The 13,511-nt window shown below is 39.0% G+C and overlaps 1 protein-coding gene across 3 annotated transcripts in view; it reads left to right on the top strand.

Moving 5' to 3' along the window:
- SRPK1 (SRSF protein kinase 1) overlaps nucleotides 1-13,511 on the top strand; it is an 87,343-nt gene that overhangs the window by 6,984 nt on the left and 66,848 nt on the right. The window contains exon 2 of one of the 3 annotated variants that reach the window (XM_082639483.1): nucleotides 6,259-6,327. The exons of 1 other annotated variant lie outside the window; for it this stretch is intronic. In XM_082639483.1, coding sequence (XP_082495609.1) covers nucleotides 6,311-6,327 — 17 coding nt within the window. In that variant the 5' untranslated portion in view covers nucleotides 6,259-6,310. Of the gene's footprint in view, nucleotides 1-6,258; nucleotides 6,328-12,682; nucleotides 12,755-13,511 lie in introns of those variants that run through there. One more of the 3 variants, XM_082639482.1, reaches the window with a different exon arrangement.

Genomic DNA, 13,511 nt, shown 5'->3' with positions numbered 1-13,511 from the left:
CACATGGAGGCTAAACAGTACGTTACTAAATAACCAAGAGATCACTGTGAAGAAATCAAAGAGGAAATCAGAAAATACCTAGAGACAAATGACAATGAAAACACGACGATCCAAAGCCTATGGGATGCAACAAATGTAGTTCTAAGAGGGAAGTTTATAGTAATACAAGCCTACATCAAGAAACAAGAAAAATCTCAAATAAAGAATGTAACCTTGGGCCTCCCTGGTGGCGCAGTGGTTGAGAGTCCGCCTGCCGATGCAGGGGATACGGGTTCGTGCCCCGGTCTGGGAGGATCCCATATGCCGCGGAGCGGCTGGGCCCGTGAGCCATGGCTGCTGAGCCTGTGCGTCCGGAGCCTGTGCTCCGCAAGGGGAGAGGCCACAACAGTGAGAGGCCCGCGTACAGCAAAAAAAAAAAAAAACAAAAAAAACAAAAAACAAACAAACAAACAAAAAAAGAATGTAACCTTACACCTAAAGGAAGTAGAGAAAGAAGAGTTAACAAAAGCTAAAGTTAGCAGAAGGAAAGAAACCATAAAGATCAGAGTAGAAACAAAGAAAACAGTAGCAAAGATCAATAAAACTAAAAGCTGGTTCTTTGAGAAGATAAAATTGATAATTAGCCAGACTTATCAAGAAAAAAGAGGGAGAGGGCTCAAATCAATAAAATTAGAAATGAAAAAGGAGAAGTTACAACAGACACCACAGAAATACAAAGCTTCCTGAGAGACTACTACGAGTAACTCTGTGCCAATAAAATGGACAACCTGGAAGAAATAGACATTCTTAGAAAGGTATAATCTTCCAAGACTGAACCAGGAAGAAATAGAAGATATGAACAGACCAATCACAAGTAATGAAATTGAAACTCTGATTAAAAATCTTCCAGCAAACAAAAGTCCAGGACCAGATGGCTTCACAGGTGAATTCTATCAAACATATAGGGAAGAGCTAAAACCCATCCTTCTCAAACTCTTCCAAAAAATTGCAGAGGAAAGAACCCTCCCAAACTCATTCTATGAGGCCCTGATACCAAAACCAGACAGATACAACAACAAAAGAAAATTACAGACCAATATCACTGATGAGTATAGATGCAAAAGTCCTCAACAAAATACTAGCAAACAGAATCCAACAGCACATTAAAAGGATCATACACCATGATCAAATGGGATTTATCCCAGGGATGCAAGGATTCTTCAATATACGCAAATCAATCAATGTGGTACATCATATTAACAAATTGAAGAAAAACCATATGATCATCTCAGTAGATGCAGAAAAAGCTTTTGACAAAATTCAACACCCATTTATGATAAAAACTCTCCAGAAAGTGGACATAGAGGGAACCTACCTCAACATAATAAAGGCCATATATGACAAACCCACAGCAAACATCATTCTCAGTGGTGAAAAACTGAGAGCATTTCCTTTAAGATCAGGAACAAGACAAGGATGTCCACTCTCGCCACTATTATTCAACATAGTTTTGGAAGTTCTAGTTACAGCAATCAGAGAAGGAAAAGAAATAAAAGGAATCCAAATCAGAAAAGAGAAGATAAAGCTGTCACTGTTGGAAGACGACATGATACTATACATAGAGAATCCTAAAGATGCCACCAGAAAACTACTAGAGCTAATCAATGAATTTGGTAAAGTTACAGGATACAAAATCAACACACAGAAATCTCTTGCATTCTTATATACTAACAATGAAAGGTCAGAAAGAGAAATTAAGGAAACAATCCCATTTACCACCACAACAAAAAGAATAATACCTAGGAATAAACCTACCTAAGGAGGCAAAAGACCTGTACTCAGAAAACTGTAGGATACTGATTAAAGAAATCAAAGACAACACAAACGGATGGAGAAACATACCATGTTCTTGGATTGGAAGGATCAATATTGTGAAAATGACTATACTACCCAAAGCAATCTACATGTTCAATGCAATCCCTATCAAATTACCAATGGCATTTTTTACAGAACTAGAACAAAAAATCTTAAAATTTGTATGGAGACACAAAAGGCCCCAAATAGCCAAAGCAGGCTTGAGGGAAAAAAATGGAGCTGGATGAATCAGACTCCCTGACTTCAGACTATACTACAAAGCTACAGTAATCAAGACAATATGGTACTGGCACAAAAACAGAAATATAGATCAATGGAACAAGATAGAAAGCCCAGAGATAAACCCACGCACCTATGGTCAACTAATCTATGACAAAGGAGGCAAGAATATACAATGGAGAAAAGACAGTCTCTTCAATAAGTGGTGCTGGAAAAACTGGACAGCTACATGTAAAAGAATGAAATTAGAACACTCCCTAACATGATACACAAAAATAAACTGAAAATGGATTAGAGACCTAAATGTAAGGCTGGACACTATAAAACTCTTAGAGGAAAATAGGAAGAACACTCTGACATAAATCACAGCAAGATCTTTTTTGATCCACCTCCTAGAGTAATGGAAATAAAAACAAAAATAAATGGGATCTAATGAAACTTAAAGCTTTTGTAAAGCAAAGGAAACTACAGACAAGACGAAAAGACAACCCTCAGAATGGGAGAAAATATTTGCAAACAGATCAACGGACAGAGGATTAATCTCCAAAATATATAAACAGCTCATGCAGCTCAATATTAAAAAAAAAAAAACCCGATCCAAAAATGGGCAGAAGACCTAATTAGACATTTCTCCAAAGAAGGCATACAGATGGCCAAGAAGCACATGAAAAGCTGCTCAACATCACTAATTATTAGAGGAATACAAATCAAAACTACAGTGAGGTATCACCTCAAAGCAGTTAGAATGGGCATCATCAAAAAATCTACAAACAACAAATGCAGGAGAGGGTGTGGAGAAAAGGGAATCCTCTTGCAGTGTTGGTGGAAATGTAAATTGATACAGTCACTATGGAAAACAGTATGGAAGTTCTTTAAAAACTAAAAATAGAATTACCGTATGACCCAGCAGTCCCAATACTGGGCATGTACCCAGAGAAAACCATAATTCAGAAAGACACATGCACCCCAATATTCATTGCAGCAAACTGTTTACAATAGGCAGGTCGTGGAAGCAACCTCTATGCCCATTGACAGAGGAATGGATAAAGAAGATGTGGTACATATATACAATGGAATATTAGCTGTAAAAAGGAATGAAACTGGGTCATTTGTAGAGACCTGGATGAACCTAGAGACTGTCATACAGAGTGAAGTAAGTCAGAGTAAAAGAAATATCATATGTTAACGTACGTGGATGAACCTAGAGACTGTCATACAGAGTGAAGTAAGTCAGAGAAAGAAAAATATCATATGTTCACGTATATATGTGGAACGTAGAAAAATGGTACAGATGAACTGGTTTGCAGGGCAGAAATTGAGACACAGATGTAGAGAACAAACGTATGGACACCAAGGGGGGGAAAGCGGCAGGGGGTGGGGGTGGGGGTGTGTTGAATTGGGAGATTGGGATTGACATATAGACACTAATATGTATAAAATGGATAACTAGTAAGAACCTGCTGTATTAAAAAAATTTTTTTTCTTAAAAATGAAAAGACAGGCTAGTCAACTAAAATCTATTTTTACTCAAGTTTTTAGACCTGGTAGGATAACTGCAGCAAGCTTTTTTGTTTTTTACCCACTTTAGATAGACTTTTGCCTAGTGTTCCCCAGGCCCTGTCTACCACTAATGCTGGTTTGGGGACTAAGTTCATTTTTATATTGGCTGAAGCATTTTAATGCTTCTCTCACTGTAACTGAATTAATCCCAAGCAAATAAGAAAATTCAGAAAGCTAGGAGTTTTTTTTTAACTCTTCCTTTCCAGGTACAATGCAAGTAATGATTTAGCTAAAGAGAAATAGATATCTTGGGCCTCCCTGGTGGCGCAGTGGTTGGGAGTCCGCCTGCCGATGCAGGGGATACGGGTTCGTGCCCCGGTCCGGGAGGATCCCATATGCCGCGGAGCGGCTGGGCCCGTGAGCCATGGCCGCTGGGCCTGCGCGTCCGGAGCCTGTGCTCTGCGGCGGGAGAGGCCACAGCAGTGAGAGGCCCGCATACCGCAAAAAAAAAAAAAAAAAGAGAGAAATAGATATCTAAATATATTTATAATCTTATGGTTTTTTCATTGAATTTAAGATGCTGTCAGTTTTTTAATTCACCATTTTATGTACTACTAAGGAAAAAATACTACCAATTAACCTGATACACCATTTACTGTAAGATGTGTCTTGATTTCAGAGATGTAAAATGGTGGGAGACATTTTCATGTTTGAGTTTGTGAAATGCAGTAATTCCAAGGTTGTGCAGAATTGGCAGCATGATTGTCTTTTTAAAAGCTTTGTTGTGGAAATTTTCAAATATGTATAAAATGAGAGAAAATGGCAAAATAAACTTTCATATATCCACCTTAACTTCCAACAGTTATCAGCTATGGCTGATGTTGTTTCATCTATTGATACATCTTCTCCTACTCCCCTCCATCTTATTTTAAAGCAAACCCTAGACATTATCATTTTGTAAGATATGGACTCTTAATTTTTAAAAACATAACTACAGTACTATTATGACACCTAAAATTTTTTTAACACAAGTTGATATCAAATATCCAACTTTGCCATTGTTTTAAAAGTCTCTCTAGTCTTTTAATCTATAGGTTCTGGATGGTTTTTGTTTTTGTTTTTTCTTTCTTTGCAAACTTTTTAAAATTTATTTCTTTTTGGCTGCGTTGGGTCTTCGTTGCTGCGTGGGGGCTTCCTCTCGTTGTGGCAAACGGGGGCTAATCTTCCTTGCGGTGCATGGGCTTCTCATTGTGGCAGCTTCTCTTGCTGTGGAGAATGGCTTCAGTAGTTGTGGCACATGGACTCAGTAGCTGTGACTCACGGGCTGTAGAGCTCAGGCTCAGAAGTTGTGGCACATGGGCTTAGTTGCTCTGTGGCATATGGGATCTTCCCAGACCAGGGATCGAACCCATGTACCCTGCATTGGCAGGCGGATTCTTAACAACTGTGCCACCAGGGAAGTCCCTGCAAATTTTTTGCTAGACTGCTTCATTGGTGGTGTTGTATACTTCTATCAGGTGGCACCTACTGTCTGGTTGACTCTTTATTTGTGATGTTAGTGGCCTTTGATTATTGCCTAGATCCCTGATTTTATTTGGGGTTGCAAAATGGTAATATTCTATTATTCTTTAATTTATTAATTGTAATACTTGTGTAAAGAGAAACTTTATCTCTTCTGTTTGCTTATCTAGGGAGAGACTTCATGTGTATGACAGACTGGACAAATACTTTATACTTTCCAGTTTTCAAAATAATGAGCTGGGTTCCTAGCATCCTCCAAAATGACCAATAAGATTTATTTGATTATGAACACACAGATTTAAACATATTTGTGGTTCAATCCATTGTAGTTTTGTTTTTGTTTTGTACAGCTTTATGGAGGTATAGTTTATATACCATAAAATTCACCTGTTCAAAGTGTACAATTGAGTGATTTTCAGTATGTTCACAGAGTTGTGCAACCTTCACCACGATCTAGTAAGTTTGAAATATATCCATCACCTCAGAAAGAAACGCTGTACCCGTTTGCAGTCACTCCTCATTACCCCCCATGCTACCTGACCTCCAACCATAGGCAACCACCAATCTACTTTGTCTCTATGGATTTGCTTAGGCTGCATATTTCATATAAATGGAATCGTACAATATGTGGTCTTTTGTGACTGGCTTCTTTTACTTAGCATGTTTTTAATGCTCATGCATTTTGTAGCATGTATAGTTGTTATTTTTATTGATTGTCCTATCTTTGGCCAGTTGGAGTCCCTTCATGATGGCCCTTGAGTCATTTGACTCAGCCTGAGGCATCTTTGATAGCTTTCTGCTATCTGGTGTGACAGTTTGGCCAGACTTGTACATTTTCTGCCCCAGTCAAAGAAACAGACCTTTCTCTAAGAAGCCTTTTAGTGGGAAATGACATTTGGAGATCACAGTCTGGGCCCTTAAGGTGCTTATTTCTTCTGAGTTAGTCATTGTTTCTAGGCCTTTTTTGTGGTTAATTAGGAAATAAGTTGTGTTTTTTCTCTTTAAAAAAAAATCATGAGTTCAAGTTATACTTAAAAATCAAATTAAATGACCCAGGGACTTTCCTTATCTTCTTTGATTTTACATCTCTATCTCCTTTCTCCCACGTTGAAAACCCGTGTTCTTAACAGCACCAACATGATTATTCATTTTCTTTTCCCACAGTATAAATACAGAATAGTCTGAGAATGACAATGTCAACACTACAACCAGTAGTATGATTACTGAAGAAAGGTAATGATTTCTTCTTATTGTTCTTCTTAGGGCATAGTATTTCAATAGGGATGTAGAGTCAAATTACTGAATTTTAAAGTTATGTGAGCTAGTTCCTTACTGTGTGATTATGTTACCACCTGGTACACAGATTCATTTGTTTAACTTTTGCTTTCATTTTACATCTTTGGCTTTTTAAAATCTTGTAGAATTTGGGTCATCTGTGTTCTTAGTTTAAAATGAATATTGAATATAAAGTAATTTGTGGTTGTTTTGATTTATTTTTAGAATATGGCTTCTGAAGCATACTATCAGTAAGCCAAAAGGGAATGGTGGTTATTAGAATGTATGGAGTGGGCTTTCTCACTTGTCCTGTGAGAAGATGAGTCGTGTTACCAGGTCTTCAGATTTTTTGAGAGACCCTGGAAATCTTTGTTTTTATGTGCTTCTCAACAACTATTTTGATTTTTTTTTTTAACCATTATAACCATTATAAACAGAAGTTTAGGGGCAGGATTTTACAGCCTACAGTTTGTAATCTCTGCTGTAGAATCTTCAGGGTGAGAGTTAGTTACTAATTGGCCTAATTATTAGGTCTAATACTATCTCTAGCCCTTCCCCTTAAAGTTATAGTAAACACAGTTGTGGAAGAGATCTGTGGTTCTGTGTACCTCTTACTGGAAGATTAACTTTGGGAATTTGAAAAAGATCCATGCGATTAGCTATGAAGACCAGAGTATCTAGTTTTTCAACTACTTTAACAAGGAATGCTTTCAGAAAGTTGTCAGAAACCACAAAATAAGTTAACTATACTCTGTTCATTTTCAGAGAAGTATAGTAGCACTGGACACAAAAGTTAGTTGGCAGGAGCTAGATAAATAAAAATCATATTCATTTGTACCATGATGAGCCTTTGGTTATATAGATAAAGGTTAAGGCCAGGTATAATTCATTGCTACTGAGTAATAAATTCCTTGGTGGCTTAAATGCTTTGCATAATAGGTATTTAAAGATTGCTTATCAAAAAGTTTGAGAACATTTGATATATATTTTAACCACTATATAAGAATTGTCACCAGTATAAGAGTTGTCATCAATGGCATGAAGTTTGGTGTTGGTACCATGAGTCATGTTGATGACCTTTATATATTATTTAATTTACTCAAATTCTTACTTCTTTGTTCTGAGTGATTAGGCATTTTAAACAATGCTACCCATTCTTTTGGGGGTGGTCTTGTGAACTTTTGTTTCCTGAAATACTAAGGTGGCCTTATGTTGTAACTAATTATTAATGTAAAGGTAGTTTATGGGCAACTGTATCTTCTCATTCACTTTGTTCTTGATTGTGGTGCTGCCCTTCAGCCTGTGAAGGACCTTGAATGTCCTTTAAGCCAAGCAGTTTGACCACAGATGTCAGGTTCTGTCTATACCTGAGCTTGGTGGCAAGCTCCCTTGATACCCCTTTTCTCTTTTATGACTACCTATGCCTTTGAGAATAGATTTTGCAGGAATTGTATGTTGCATATTTCTTGCTAGTATTAGGAATATAACAAGAGGGCTTCCCTGGTGGCACAGTGGTTAAGAATCTGCCTGCCAATGCCGGGGACATGGGTTCGATCCCTGGTCCGGGAAGATCCCACATGCTGCAGAGCAACTAAGCCCATGTGCCACAACTGTTGAGCCTGCTCTCTAGAAGCCTGTGAGCCACAACTACTGAGCCCATGTGCTACAACTACTGAAGCCTGTGTGCCTAGAGCCCATGCTCCGCAACAAGAGAAGCCACTGCAATGAGAAGCCTGCGCACCGCAATGAAGAGGAGTCCCCGCTCGCCGTAACTAGAGAAAGCCCATGCATAGAACGAAGACCCAGTGCAGCCAAAAATAAATAAATAAAATAAATTTTTAAAAAAAGAATATAATGAGATAAATTAGCTAACTTATGCTCGTGTTGTAGGTGGAAGGATAGAATAGGTATATGCTCAAATACTGTTTATTAAAAAAGAGCTTATTTTCTTGAATCACACAGTCCCAGGTTCCAGCTTGCCTCCAACATGGTTGTTGGATGAACTTGGACAATATCATTTGACTTCCTTGAGTCTGAGTTGCCTTATCTGCAGATGGCGAGATTCTGATGCTGAAATTGTATGTGCATGCCTAGCTCAGTACTCAGCTAGGAGTATAGTGCTTTGGTGACTACTCCCATGCTCATGCTTCTTTCCTTAGCTAAAATGGGTTTACCCTTGACTTTTATGTAACATTTCTTATTACTATTCATGTGTTGAAGTAATGGTTTTAACTCACCTGTTGGTATTTCCTATATATATGTATCAGGTCTAGTTTGGGTTAGAGTCCCTAAAGATCAGGGATAGTTTATATTTAATTATGTGTATATATCATCTGATAAATTTAGGCACTCAAATTTTTGTTTCAGTGCTGCCAAACCCTAGCTCCTAGGATTACTGAATTGAGATTGCTACTTGAGTATGTCTCAGAAATTAAATTCAGTTTGTCAGTTTGCAAAAGAAAGAAATTATCTGTCAGGAAAGATATATATGGAAAAGGTTGTGGGAGAAATTTAGCATTTATTGAGCTCCACTGTGTGTAGTTCCTGCAACTTAAAATAGTATCTAATTAAATTTTTGCATCAGATTAGGTACTCCAGAAGGGATACAAAAATGACTTAAAACAGAGTGAAGGGGACTTCCCTGGTGGTGCAGTCGTTAAGAATTTGCCTGCCAGTGCAGGGGACACAGGTTTGATCCCTGGTCCAGGAAGATCCCACATGCTGCAGAGCAACTAAGCCCGTGCATCACACTACTAAGCTTGCACTCTAGAGCCCGAGAGCCACAACTACTGAGCCCGTGCGCCTGGAACCTGTGCTCCGCAACAAGAGATGCCACTGCAATGAGAAGCCCGCACACCGCAACGAAGAGTAGCCCCCGTTTGCGCAACTAGAGAAAACCCGCGTGCAGCAACGAAGACCCAATGCAGCCAAAAATAAATAAATAAATAAATAAATTTAAAAAATAAGCAGAGTTAAGCCTTCCCCTCAAGGGGATTTCTTAAGAGAGATAAGTACACAAATATGATTTTCTTCTAGTCTCTATTAGTTTGCTCTGGTTACTGAACAAAGTACCACAATCTGGGTGGCTTAGACAACAGAAATTTATTGTCTCACACTTCTGGAGCCTAGAAGTCTGAAATGAAGGTGTCAGCAGGGTTGAAATTGGCCATCTTCTCCTTATATCTGTGCATCATCTTCCCTCTGTGTTTTAATCTGTGTCCAAATTTCCTCTTTTTATAAAGACACTAGTCATACTGGATCAGGACTCATCCTAGACCTCATCTTACCTTGATCACCTCTATGAAGATCCTATCTCCAAATAGTCACATTCTGAGAAACTGGAGGTTAGGACTCCAATGTGTCTTTTTGGGGGGACACAGGTGAACCCATAACACAGTCCGTAGAAGATAGATCTCTGCATTAGGAGATCCTACAATTATGCATTCCCCAAGGCAGGAAGAAATAGAAGACTGAAATTTATATGTAAGTAAACTAGAGTTTCTAAGGTGCGTTTTCCAGTCAGCTTTTTTTTTTTTTAACTTATGTATTTATTTGGCTGTGCCGGGTCTTAGTTGCAGCACACAGGATCTTTGTTGCAGTGTGCGAGATCTTTGTTGCAGCATGTGGGATCTTCAATTGCGGCATGTGAACTCTTAGTTGTGGCATGTGGGATCTAGTTGCCTGACCAGGGATGGAACCCAGGCCCCCTGCGTTGGGAGCACAGAGTCTTAGCCACTGGACCATCAGGGAAGTTCCTCCAGTCAGCTTTTAGTTTGTCTTTTGAAGCCAAATCATTTCTAAGACCCAAACGCATCATCTTCAAATCAGTTCTTCTTCCTGAGTTTCAGTTTTATTTATTTATTTGTTTATTTATTTATTTGGCTGTGTTGAGTCTTCGTTTCTGTGCGAGGGCTTTCTCTAGTTATGGCAAGCAAGGGCCACTCTTCATCGCGGTGTGCGGGCCTCTCACTGTCGCGGCCTCTCTTGCTGCGGGGCACAGGCTCCAGACGCACAGGCTCAGTAGTTGCGGCTCACGGGCCCATTTGCTCCGCGGCATGTGGGATCTTCCCAGACCAGGGCTTGAACCTGTGTCCCCTGCATTGGCAGGCAGATTCTCAACCACTGCGCCACCAGGGAAGCCCCTCAGTTTTATTACTGAATCATTCCAGATAAAACTCTAGCATCTCTTACCTCTTTACTAAAACGTCACAACCCTATTTAAAATGTCAGCATACTCTGTCCCCTTACCTCATTTAATTTTTCTTTATAGCCCCTCTCATAGCCTGACATTATAGAATATCTATCTCCTTGAGAGACGTTGAGAGAGGACTTTGATGGGACTTGCTGTCCCAACTTCAGCTATTCACCAGCAGAAACTCAAAAACCAGATAGATTCATATAAATTAGGGCTATTTTTTGTCACCTTGTGCTAGTATGATGAAGACCAGGGACTCTTTTTTTTTTTTTTTTTTTTTCCCTCACAGCTGCATTTCCAGTGCCTGGAAAGGTATCTGACATACCTGTAGGCACTCGGTAAAAATAAGTTAAATAAGTAAACAAATGTTTGTTTGTTTCTTTTCCGTTATTTCCTACATGCAATGCTAAAATTTATGTATCAGGTACTGATATAGAATAAACATAACCTCTGTGTTCCCCACGAGGTAGATGTTTTTCTGCCCTCGTTTTACATACTGGGCAACTGAAGCACAGAGAGCTTCTTGAGTTAGCAGTTCATCCAAAGTCATGGCGCTCTGGTAGACTATGGAACCAGGATCAAACCTAACTCCTGACACCAGAGACCGTGGCTGTGTCTCCTGCATCTTTGCTTTCCAGTCCTCCTACATTTTTACCACCTTCTTGTCAGAAGAATTTTTCTAAAGCACTACTTCTGCTTAAATTTCTTGATGATTTCCTTCCACATAATACACTTCAACACTTGACATTTAATATTCTTCACAGTCTAGTTCCATTAGGGAATTGGTTGGAGGTAGGGTGGGGTGTAATGGTCTTCAATTGAAGAATGATGAGTAACAGCTAAAAATGAAAAAGAAGATACTTGTCTTATACATATACTTTTTCTGGGTATTTCTATTTTACAGGCAGTTAGCAAAATAAAGTCTGTTCTCATGAAACTTACATTCTGGGAGTGTGGGTAGGAAGAAATGGCAAGTGCTGAAGAAAAATGAAGCAAGGTCAGAGGGCAGGGGAGGGCATGCCTCTAACTGCTGTTTTATACAGGCGGGTCAAGGAAGTTTTCTGAAAAGGCAACACTTTAACATGGACCTAAAGAGACAAGGTCAGAGAGATGGGGGGCAGGGGCGGGCAATGAAAAGATCATGTAAGCCCTGTATAGGCCATTGTGAAAACATCTATTTTGAGTGTAGTGGTTGCCTAATACATAATAATATGTTATTATATAACAGGGCTTTATTAAAGATCACCAGTTGTTTTCTGTTTTTGTTTTTTTAAGTATAATTGAGTCTAAAATGCTCCCTGCAGAATCCTAGGCTGCTGGGGTTAGGAGATCACAGATTGCCATCTAGTGGCTGTTTATCATAAATGTGGGTAAGCCTTCCAGAAGATAAGCAAGCTCTACAGAAGTTTGTGTTGCTAGCTTAATCATATCAGTGCAAAGTGTGGATGTCTGAAAAAAAAACCTTCATATATGAACTGTTTGAGAGTAAGTTGCAGATATTGTGCCCCTTTATCCCTAAATACTCGACATATTCCCTTAGAACGAGGACATTCGCTTACATAATCAAAATATAATTATCAAAATAGGAAAAAATGTTAATACAGGGCTTCCCTGGTGGCGCAGTGGTTGAGAGTCCGCCTGCCGATGCAGGGGACACGGGTTCGTGCCCCGGTCCGGGAAGATCCCACATGCCGCGGAGCGGCTGGGCCCGTGAGCCATGGCCGCTGAGCCTGCGCGTCCGGAGCCTGTGCTCCGCAATGGGAGAGGCCACAACAGTGAGAGGCCTGGGTACCGCAAAAAAAAAAAAAAAAAAAAAAAATGTTAATACAGTATTTAATGTAGGTCTTATTCAACTTTTGTCAGTTGTCCCAATGTCCTTTGTAGAAAAAAAGTTTTTTTTCTGGTCTAGTATCTAACCCAGGATCGTGCACTGCATTTAGTTTTTGTGTTTCCTAAATCTAGAACAGTTCTTTGCCTGCCTTTGTGTTTCCTGACATTGATATTTTTTAAGAATATAGGCCATTTATTTTCTAGAATGTCTCTCAGTTTGCGTTTTTATGTTTCCTTGTGATTCAGCTTATGCATGCTGGCACTACCTAAGTGAAATGTATCTTCCTTGGTGCATCACATCAGGAGACACATGATATCCTTGCCAGTATTGGTGATGTTACCTTTGACTGCTGAGATAAGGTAGTGATTTCCAAGTTTCTCTGCCATAAAATTACGATTTTCCCCTTTGCAATTCATAAGTTATTTGTGGGAAGATACTTTGACCTATGTAAATAACTTTTTCCTCATCAAAATCTCACTGTTTTAGCATTCATTGTTGATTCTCACCTAAGTCAGTTATTAATGTGATGGTTACAAAATGGTAATTATCTAATTCTACTATTTCCTTCTATAGTTATTGGTCAGCATTCTGTTAGTAGAAAACTTTCCCTTTTCCCCATTCATTTATTTATCATTATAATCATCAACATTAGCATGAATTTATGGAATATTCTTTTATTCAGTGAGTTTTAATCCATTACCTTCATTATTATGATGCTCAAATTCTTTCCTATTTGGCCATTGGGAGCCCCTTCAAGCTGGCTTCTTGTTCTTTGACATGTCTCCTTTATTCTTTGAGCACTCCTGTATTCTCTGGCACAAGATATTCCATGTTCATCTTGTCCTTTTCCTGCCCCAACCCTGGAATCAATCATTTCTCTGAGGAGCTCTGGTTCCTTTTAATGAGGATTGGTATTTAGAAACCAAGATTTGGGTGTGACTTTAAGTAAGTTCTTAAAAATTTTGTGTCAGAAAATATGTTAGCATGGTAGGTTTCTGTGATATCACAGTTCTTTATTTCTGGTGAAAAACGTAGGTGACAAATCTGATATTTTTGGGCCCGTTCTTTGACATTGCCTTATGCTGAGTAGGCTACTGGAGCAATGATAATTAATGT

The sequence above is a fragment of the Mesoplodon mirus genome (assembly GCF_964341445.2).
Source record: "Mesoplodon mirus genome assembly, chromosome: 12".
NCBI classification, from domain to species: domain Eukaryota; kingdom Metazoa; phylum Chordata; class Mammalia; order Artiodactyla; family Ziphiidae; genus Mesoplodon; species Mesoplodon mirus.
Note: the sequence above shows the minus strand (reverse complement) of the source record. Positions and strands in the feature narration are given on the sequence as shown.